The sequence below is a fragment of the Girardinichthys multiradiatus genome, chromosome 6 (assembly GCF_021462225.1).
Source record: "Girardinichthys multiradiatus isolate DD_20200921_A chromosome 6, DD_fGirMul_XY1, whole genome shotgun sequence".
Taxonomy (NCBI): domain Eukaryota; kingdom Metazoa; phylum Chordata; class Actinopteri; order Cyprinodontiformes; family Goodeidae; genus Girardinichthys; species Girardinichthys multiradiatus.
This window is the reverse complement of record NC_061799.1, coordinates 17,312,890-17,322,891: the sequence shown is the minus strand read 5'-3', so window position 1 is coordinate 17,322,891 and position 10,002 is coordinate 17,312,890. Positions and strand designations below refer to the sequence as shown.

The 10,002-nt window shown below is 36.8% G+C and overlaps 1 protein-coding gene across 1 annotated transcript; it reads left to right on the top strand.

Annotated features, from left to right (window-relative positions):
* Positions 1-3,352: 3,352 nt before the first annotated feature.
* LOC124870443 (cortexin-1-like) lies at positions 3,353-7,636 on the top strand. Its single transcript, XM_047369125.1, has 2 exons — positions 3,353-3,409; positions 5,172-7,636. Exon 2 carries the CDS (start codon positions 5,788-5,790, stop codon positions 6,058-6,060), a length of 273 nt encoding a protein of 90 aa, XP_047225081.1. The 5' UTR covers positions 3,353-3,409; positions 5,172-5,787; the 3' UTR covers positions 6,061-7,636.
* The last annotated feature ends 2,366 nt before the right edge of the window (positions 7,637-10,002 follow it).

Genomic DNA, 10,002 nt, shown 5'->3' with positions numbered 1-10,002 from the left:
AGCGTAGTAACAGAGACCAGAGAAGGTGTTGGGAGGAAGCAGCAGTTCTTTTACCCTCCTGGTTATTTAATGAGACAACCATACACACATCAAGCTGTGCTCTAGCTTACATAATAGATATTTATACAGCACCTGCCTGGTAAAGGTTTGTTAAAAGCCTTTTAAATAAAAGTATATTTTGCTGCAGCAGCATAATCACACAATGACATTTTTAGAAATATCCAACATTTAATCAAAGTATGCAATTATTTAGTTACAAAAAAAATCCACATCAAGTTGTTGGTTTTACAAAATCTCTTATACCAATAAGCAACCTGACTTTTTGTAGAGTCTTGAATTTCATCGAGTTCATATCGCCATTAACTTTAACCAGTTTCCAAGGGCTTTTGCAAGGAAAATAGGCCCAAAATCCTCCACTATACTTAAAATCAGTTTTATGTCAAACCCACCTGGAGAGTTTGTTTTAAATCTTACACTCAGTAGACCAACACACACAGTTCTAGTTTAAGCCCCCAAAACCATTACCAAACTCGCATGTTGACATTTGTGATGATCGAACAGTACTGCTGTAACGTATCACATTCAGTGCTGACTGAGCACATCCCAGAGTCTTAGATTCTAGCTTTATTTTTTCTTGCCGGATTTTACAGTCTGACGTTTAGGCTAAATTGCTTGTATGTCACTTCCAGGGAGGATGAATGCCATCTTCATCTTAAACGTTTTTTAACCTGTGAATATTCTTTCTGAATATTGTCTTACCACCCTTACACTGTATTACAATACATCGGTATCCAAAAAACAAAGTGCCAAAACTGCAGTTTTAATGGAGGTTTTCACACTTGATCAAATCAAGTGTTTAATTACCATTACCTGGCTGCTACTTTTCCTCCTAAACGCTATCAAACCAGCAAAGGTGTACTTAGTTTTTTCCCATGACATACATTGAAGCTTTCTTTTTCTCTTAATATCTGGCAATAGTTTCATATCTAGAATGGAACTGTTCAAATTTAGCTGGTGAAGTTTCTTACTTTTTACAACTGATTACATACTGTAATAATATTTACATAGTTTAAAAAAAAAAAAGAAATAGTTTGGCACTTGGAATACCCATTTATAGTTTATCAACCAGCACATGTTTTAAACATTGGAATAATTTTGGGAACCTTTTACATTTTCGTTAAAACTGATTGAACAACTTAGCACAAAACGTTTTACCGTTTAGACTGAAGTTATAACAAAATGAGGTTTTGCATATGGATTAAAAACCTATATAACAGTGATATTCATAATGAAAAAAGAAACCAAATTTCAGAATAATTCAGGCTGGAGACTCTTATCATTTATGACCATAGTGGACGGCCGCAGGAGGACATCTCTGTGTGATTAGATTATGAAATATGTCTGTGTTATAATTCACTCAATATTAATTAAACCTGTTGGGAAAGCCCATGCAGCCACAGCCAGGGGGAGCGCTGGATGTGTATGGACGGCAATCTGTCCGGATGTTCGTAGAATATGAACTATGCCAACTAATTATTTCTCCCAGTAAGTATCTGGAGTTAAGCCACAGGTACAGTCAGGTGGCTCAGCTTGTTTTTTTTTTTTCACATCTTAATAGCATAATATCTCACAGCTCAGTAAAACCTAACTGGAATAAATACAACCAGCTACTGTAAAATTTAAATTATACACACTATGATATTATTCATGCCTGTATGCCATCTGAAACTGAATGTAGTTTTAGGCAAAACTTTTTTATGCTCAAAATATTTTCATTTAGTTATTTTTCTACCATAGTGAGCAGATACAAGACCTCACCCCATCAACCCAAAGGAGATATATGTAGAGTGCACCTTCACAGATTTAACTGATTTTTTTGCACATATTTTTTGCCATCATAAAAAATTTAGTATCAAACAAAGATAATCCAAGTAAAAACAAAAGCTGTTTTGAAAGCCTTATTTCATTTATTGGGGGTGGGGGGTTACAATTCCCTTCAAAAGATTTGTTTCTAAAAAGAAGCAGTGATGAATGCATTATATTATGACTGGGACTAAACTGGGATGTACCTGAGCTTTAATCTGTATTGTTCCATATGCGATGATTTGAGTATATATTTCTGTATAAACGGTTTTCTTTGTATTGTGCCTTGAAATGACACTTGTTGAAAATAGGTTTTCTATGAATAAATGGAACTGAACTGAAGTGACTAATACCTGCTCCATGCAAAGCCTGAAAAATACCATCCAAGGTGGAAGGTGGGAATAAGTGGTTAGATGACATGAGCTTTAAAATGAGAAAGCAAACAGGGAGTGTCGAGTTTCTGGATTCACTACAGCTTTATCAATCGATAGAAGAAGAAAATAATCTGTTAATAAGACGAGAAGATTTTCTTGACCACATCTAACAGCATCACGACCCAAGTAGCAGGACCTAAATCCTCTCTGGATTGTAATCCAGGAGATGACTATTAGCTGCCCAGTAATAAAAGTGGACATTAGGGAGTGCCGGTCCTCGCATCTCTTGGATTACTGTAAATTGGTGTTAGATACTCTGGAACGTTTGCACTTACAAATGTAAAATAATTATAGAATCTAAGCTGACAAAGAGGATAAACAAACATAAGATCTTTATAAGAATGTTCAACCAAATTAATTTGCCCACCAAAATTGTATTTTATGGTGACTATTGTAATAAGACATTGTTCAGCTTAGCTTTTTAGTCTTAAGAATGCTCACAAGGATCTTCTTTTTTTTCCAAGTTAAACCTGCCATTTAAAATTAAATCAAATGTTTTTCTGTTTTGCTTTCATTTAAATCTAGCAAAGAACAGTGTATGCCCAAATGAAGAGCTTGTAAATATGACTGTCTATATTTTCCATGCCCTTATGTGAGAAAACATTCAACTATTTGCTTCATATGGCTTAAATATTTAGTATTTGATCATCTCTATCTTAAAACTCTTTAGTAAAACCTTTTATCACCAACAAAATCTCACAGCCATTCATTATGCTGAAAATGACAAAAGGACATTTTTTTGAATTACTATTTTTCTATGGCTGTTTTTGTCATTTAAATATCAACTTTTTTAAGCCTGTATTTTAAGGTTGAGGACAATACAGAGATATACACTAAATACTGACATATGTTTTTACACCAAATTCGAGTCTTACAGCAAGAAAAACATAGACTCTCTTTTCCACACAGACCAACACAGTTCAGTAACAAACTGGAAGACAGGGAGGGAGGGAGCGAGGAGACGAGGGGAGGATCCTGTAGAGGGTGAAGAGATTAAAGCCCCGGTGGGAGCAGAGGAGGTGCATGAAGTTCAGACCTGAGGCTCCACCTGCAGAGGAGGACTCCCAGAGCTGTCTGTGGTGCTGAAACCTGCTGCAGGATCATCACTGACTGTAAGTTCTGGTCTTATCTGATCAGTTTGACCCTGAAGTGATGCCTTAATGAACTGACTTAATTAATGTGAAGTGCTGTTAACATTCTTGTATTACACTGGACATTTTTTGCATGTTATCTAAGTTGCTGCTTAACTTTATGTGATTATTAGTTCAGGGAATGTTTAGTTGCAAACATAGTTGCAAAAAGAGTTTTAAATGATTTCCCCACATTTTTTCTTAGTTGCACAACAAATATATAAACCGTATCTTTCCTCAGCTCTTCTGCTCTCAAAACATTTATGTCTTTATAATATTACTGCAAACAAGCTGTTAGAAATTGCCTTTTGATTTTGAGGGGAAACCTGTTTTCGGGTTTAACTTTCTTTATTTTTAAAGTCCTTGACATTTTTAAAGCTGCTGTCATATAATCCACAGAAATGGATAACGGAAACAGGTATTAGGTCACAAGGAACGCCATATGTCACTGAATGTGGTCTTATGTCAGAAGTTATTGACTTGGCTGGTTGGTACTTACTGGAACTACTTTCTAAGGGGTTTTAAATAAAGGTACTCTAGTTTTGGAGCTCTGAACAATGTGAAGCTTGTATACAGATGTAAATCCATTTGTTTTGATGGGAAATGTTGCTCTTGTTGTTGTGACCCTTGATAACTCGCCAAGCTGATGAATGACCTGCAACATACTAATGACATTTCTTGTCTATATTAGCTGCAAAACACTGCTAGACAAGCCTGTTATTTTAATGCATTGTTGGAAATAACTCAAAAGTAAAACAATTAAAGAAAAGTTGATCCCATCATCTGAAGCGATATAACAAATAAAAACTGGTTGTAAAATAATGAAATTATCAATGTATGTGCACCAAAAACTGTACTGAATTACAAACTAAATCCAGTCTCCTTTAAATTCATGTGGTTGAGAGACAAGCTTTAATCAGAATCAGAATCAGCTTTATTGCCAAGTTCGTACATACAACAAACAAGGAATTTGACTCTGGTACACTTAAAAAGCACTTAATCTCTGGCAAGTGATAAAAATCAGTCAAACCCTCAAATGTTTAGGAAAATTGAGGTTATGCAGCTCTTAAAGAAAAATCTGCTGCCAATGCAGACTCTGTGTTGTTGAACCGTTCCCAGCAGCAACCTCATTCTTATGCATGCACTATCCATGTTGTTCATGCAGGCACGTTGCTATCTGGAGACTCCAGCCCTGTTGGAAGCATGTGATAACTGATCCTGAGTCAGGCACCTTTGTTATTGTGCCTTCAAGACCCCATTAAAGATGCGCTTGGCCCCTCAGTGCCATCATCCAAAGAGCACAGGATGTAACTTGCCTTTGGGAGGATCGGGAGGGGTTGGTCAGAGGGGAGTGAAAGCATCCTGGAATAGAAAATGCTGACTTGGTGAAAATGTCTACTACAGGAACTGCATTTTCACCCCAGGTCTCATTAAAGAGACTACAGAGAACTCCACAAGGATTTGTATTTCAACATTTCTCTTCCATCATCAGAGCTGGATTTACCTACAGTGTCCCATGCTGTGATATTCCTGAAACCAGGACAGAAGGCCTGCTTTATCTCACATATTTTCTCAAAGAGAAGAATTTGTTTTATAATGGCGAGAATTTCAAAAGCACATAAATGTTTACCCAGGAACCCTTTAATAGCCCCGACCCACCACATAACTTTTGCCCTTGTTCTGTAGCTGTTTGTTCCACACTCACTGAGGCTTCTTACATTTGTTTTCTCTCTCTCTCCCTTAGGTTTCAAGATCAGTGAATCCTCAAAGAGATGTTCTTGCTACCTCAGGATGAAATACACAATTTAAAAACAAGTTTTCAACAAATCAACAACGCAATGAAGAACGAATGAAACCTTTAGGTAATTTAAATCCAACAAAAGACACTGCAGGCCCTGTGATTGATCTGAGGAGTAACTGAGATTTATACGTCACTATGTAATCTCAATAATGGTGTTTATAGGGCTTTTCTTCGATAATGTTTAATGAACTGGCTTTGTTATGTTTCCAGCAGTAATTTCAAGTATTGATATTTAGTTCTCTTCTGAGTGATTATGTGCAGGAGAAGCACCCGACACCAGCCAATTAGACGTGATTAAACCTCGCTGAACATGCCTCTGCTTGCTTATTGGTTTACCTGAGGGCTTCTTAATTAGCACCAGTGATCCGTACCCTGTTATTTCTGCTTGTCCCCTGGCTAAAGGGAAACACCACACTCCAGTGTAATCAGCTGCTGCCAGATTTAATGCTTTGAGATCAGAAATCAGACTCAGAGACAAAGATGAGCAAGCAGTGACCCTCCTAGCTTCTGACTGCACAACAAAAGTTCCACAATAAGCAATTTGTTAAATACATCCAGGATGAGCGACGCACCCTACTGGGTTGTGGACTATGATTTCTCCTCCCCCTCTCCGCCCGGGTTCCCTAGAGGGTCGATGGGGATGCAGCCCCCAGCAGGACACCCTGAACAAGGTTCGGCCCTGTGCTTTGTGGGCCTCCTGGTTCTGCTGCTGCTTTTCCTGGTGGTACGCTGTGTGCGTATCTTACTAGATCCTTACAGCAGCATGCCTTCATCAACATGGACAGACCACAAAGGACTAGACAGAGGACAGTTCGACTATGCAATGGTGTAAAAAGAAAGGGCGACTAAAAGAAATGAAGGATGAGATATAAAGTAGGTACTCAAATGTTGTTTGGGTTTCTTGCAAACTATGTCAATGTTGGCACTCAACTGATGATTGGTTAACATAAATTCTTAGTGTAGATACAGCATCTTGCAAAGGCATTAGCACCCCCTTTTTTAAGTTATTTTTCCAGCTCTGGTGGCCTTTATTATTATAGAGTATTTTTAGACAATGAGTAGACATGAAATGATGTGGAAAGAGTGGGGTAAGGGAGTGCAGAAAGCGTCAACGGGCCGGGATTCGGTCCCGCGACAGCATGCATTGGGGACTGATGCCTCCATACATGGGTGGGGCACTTAACCCCCATGCCACCAGCGCCACACCTGCTAGCACCCCTTGAACACATTTTGCCACTGGTTCTCAACTGTACTTTGACTGGGCCATTCTAACACATGAATATACCTTGATTCAAATCATCCTTTTGTTGCTCTGGTTGTACGTTTAATGTTATTTAGTTGGTTGTGAGTTGTATGTTTAGTGTATTTAGACCCATCCAAAAAAAAAAATTATTTCAGTCTTATGCGACATTTACTAATCAGGTGTGTATATTTCATATATGATATGAGAGGGAACGGGGTTAAAAACAAATGCACATCACACTCTTCTGATATTTCTATGGGAAAAAGGGGAAAGCCATGCCTTTTTTTCCCTTCACAATGATGCATTTCTTTGTGTTAGTCTGTCATATATAATCTCATAATGTGAAGAAGGGGTACGAACACTTTTGTAAGACACTAATTTATAAAAGCAGGGAATGCAGAAACAACAACAGCAGTAAATCCATCTGAATCTGCAGTAAATATTTGTGTTCTCAATGTGGGGTTTTGATGCTTCAGTGACAAACAGAACCAGTAGAAAAAGATCTGTATCACTATATTACATTGTGACTGTTCTTTTTCATGTCATTTTCTAATTCTATAATGCTTTACAAATCCCAGAGCTGAAACATAAATAGATATCCTGATTGAATAAAAGCTAAGGTAAATGAGTTTAGGGTAGACATGGAGGGAATTCAGACTCAACTAATACACACTGTTATCCCTCCTCTAGAGGCCTAAACTTTAAATGCGGTCTTTGCTGTTGTAAAGTATGAAAGTTTTGCATTTATTTCCCAGGCTGTTGTTACATTTTATTTTTAATAAAAATGTATTGTCATTGTAAGTCCTGCTGGATTTTGCTTGGCCTACATACCACCTCTTGGATCCTCATGGAAAATGATTTCATCAATGATGTCTCTTGAAATTAAACTATTTGTACTGTTTCTTTTGTAATTTAATTTGTTTTTGTCATAATGATAGAACAAATTTGAGCTTATGAGGCATAACATTTACAGTAGCATACTTTGTTGTAGGGTTTTTTCTTCTTTAAGAGGCTTATAAGGCTCAATGTGCAGGGTCACAGTGCTGACTGATGACCAGCCGCATTAAGTTATGATTATGAAATACATGTACGCTGCTACCCTCCCCCTAATCGGTTTTACCTCCGTCCATTGCACTACCAAAAATCTAACTAGCACTACCATTGGATCTGGGATTTATTTTCTTTATATTAATAAAGTATCTACTCTTGTTTTCTAACTTTATAAATATACTTCTGCCTAAATCATACTAAAAACAACTAGAAGAGAGTTTGATAATATACCTGAATATTGTGTTTGTATACTTTGACGTAAGTTCTTGTAAATCATGTTATTAATATGCTTAAAAGTGGCAAAATTGTTGTCTTTTTACTTCTTTTGCTGATTTATTTACAGAGCTACAGACGTGCATGGTATAACACATAAGAGAATACAGAAGAACTAAAGAGTCAAATAATCAACTGGGAATTCATATAGAGACTCACAAGGTCATCCTCATTGTCACCACCTCAAGCAGCTCATTTTTCAGAGACCATTTGTTCTTTTTAATTTAATTTAATTTAATTTTTTTATTTGTTCTCAAGATTTCCTTCAGATTCTTTATTCTCTGCTGGACTTGTAAGTCTTCATTTGCCCCATTCTGATTTACAGGGACCTCTCCTGGATACGTCGAGAACGACAGTCAGCGAAATAATGTACTTCCTTACTATGTGGTTTTCCATAACAAACTTCCAACCCGAGTCTTAGACGTTTCAGTCTGGAAAGATGTTGTTTCAACATTTAGAAAATGTCTGACAATCAACTTGCAGAAAATACAATTAGAGAGATACAGCAGCCTCCACAATCTTACGGTTGTCATTCAGACCATGCGACTCTAAAATGACAGACTTTGCTGTAGTTCTCCAACAGTACTTTTTAAAGATTATATTACCTCCTCTTTTCACTCTTTAATAATTGCTCCCATTGCAGAGCAATAATTAAAATGCTTAGTTGAGCCATTTCATAACTTATGACGATCAACAGGAATTGGTTTTCCAAAGAGTCTTGGAAGAACTTCCCAGAGGTTAATTGAGAGACGGCCAAAGGTTAATATTTCAGTCATCACATCCAAGGGCAGCTACTTTAAGGAATCTAAAACATAAAACATATTTAAAGTTCTTTTACAATTTTTCGTTTGCTACATATATTCAATATGTGTTCATTCACTGTTTTGATGCCTTCAGTGTAAATCTACGTACAATGTAAATAGTCATAAACATAAAGAAAACTATGAAATCAGAAAGTGTGTCAAAAACATTTGACCGGTAGTGTATGTAATGAATTGGTTTTTAGATGCACCCAAATGCAGGCAGGAGCTGAGGCACGAAGGTAAATAAGGGGATTTTAATGGTAGAGAAAATAAAAACTTACACTGTTGACATTAAGAAAAACAAGACATCAGACATGGAAATATGAGCAGTAATATGGAAGAAGCAGAAGAAACGAGCAGAGAACAATAAGAAATCTGGAGTATATATAATGAGGCAGATGGCATGCAAACCAGAAGAGCAATCAGAGGAGACGCTGACCAAATGTGGCAGAGGCAAGGCAGAGAAGCTGAAGGAAGGAGAGTAATTAACACAAATGGGTTAATAAGAGATACAGGGAAACTACAAGTTAACGGGGGAAAACAGATCTAAGAAGAATATTACTAAAGGTAAAAGGACCACAAGAATAAAAATAAAATAATAAGGAAAATACCTAATAAAGAATGAGCACAGAGAAATAAATTTAAGAAAGCAAGACTTGAGGAACAAAATTAACAGCAAAGAAATAGTCGAAATACGCACACAGACATCAAACCCCAAACACCTCAGGATCATGACAATTGATACAAGAAAACAGGAAATAATGGATAAATAATTTAATCAATAATTAAGATTCCAAGAAACCCTGAGCCACCCATAAAAAGTAGACAAAGCTTCAGTTACATTCAGTATTGTTAGGGGTGCCTATAAATGTGGGAATAGTAATCCTAAAAAAACTTTAAATTTAAGCTTTGATTTTTTCAAATGTTTCTGAGATTATGCAAAAGTTATAAAAATGGAATTAAATGTGAGGCTTTGTGCATATCTGCTTTGGGCTCAGTGTTTGGGCTGTTGGCTTCTCCCAAACACTGGTTGCTGCAACAGTTTGTGCAAAAACAAACAAAAAAAAAAAAACTAAAACCAGAGAGATGTCCTGTAATTTCTATTCTCCTCAGGGGATTATAACATCAGTGTGAAAATCTTAACACATATTCATATTCTAACAGCCACGCACATCCTAATCAGAATACATGTTGTTTCTTACCACCAGAATGAAACATTTAAAAATAATGACATGTTGTCACAGACTTAGAACAAAGACTGTAGTCAGACTTTGTTATGGGGACTAAAGCGACTATTTTCAGTTCAGTTTGTTAGATGTCTGGAACCTTCCCACCTCATTAGTCTGCTCTTTAACAAGACCAACTTTGCTTCACTGGTTTCTAACAAGTTACATCCCTGACAAAG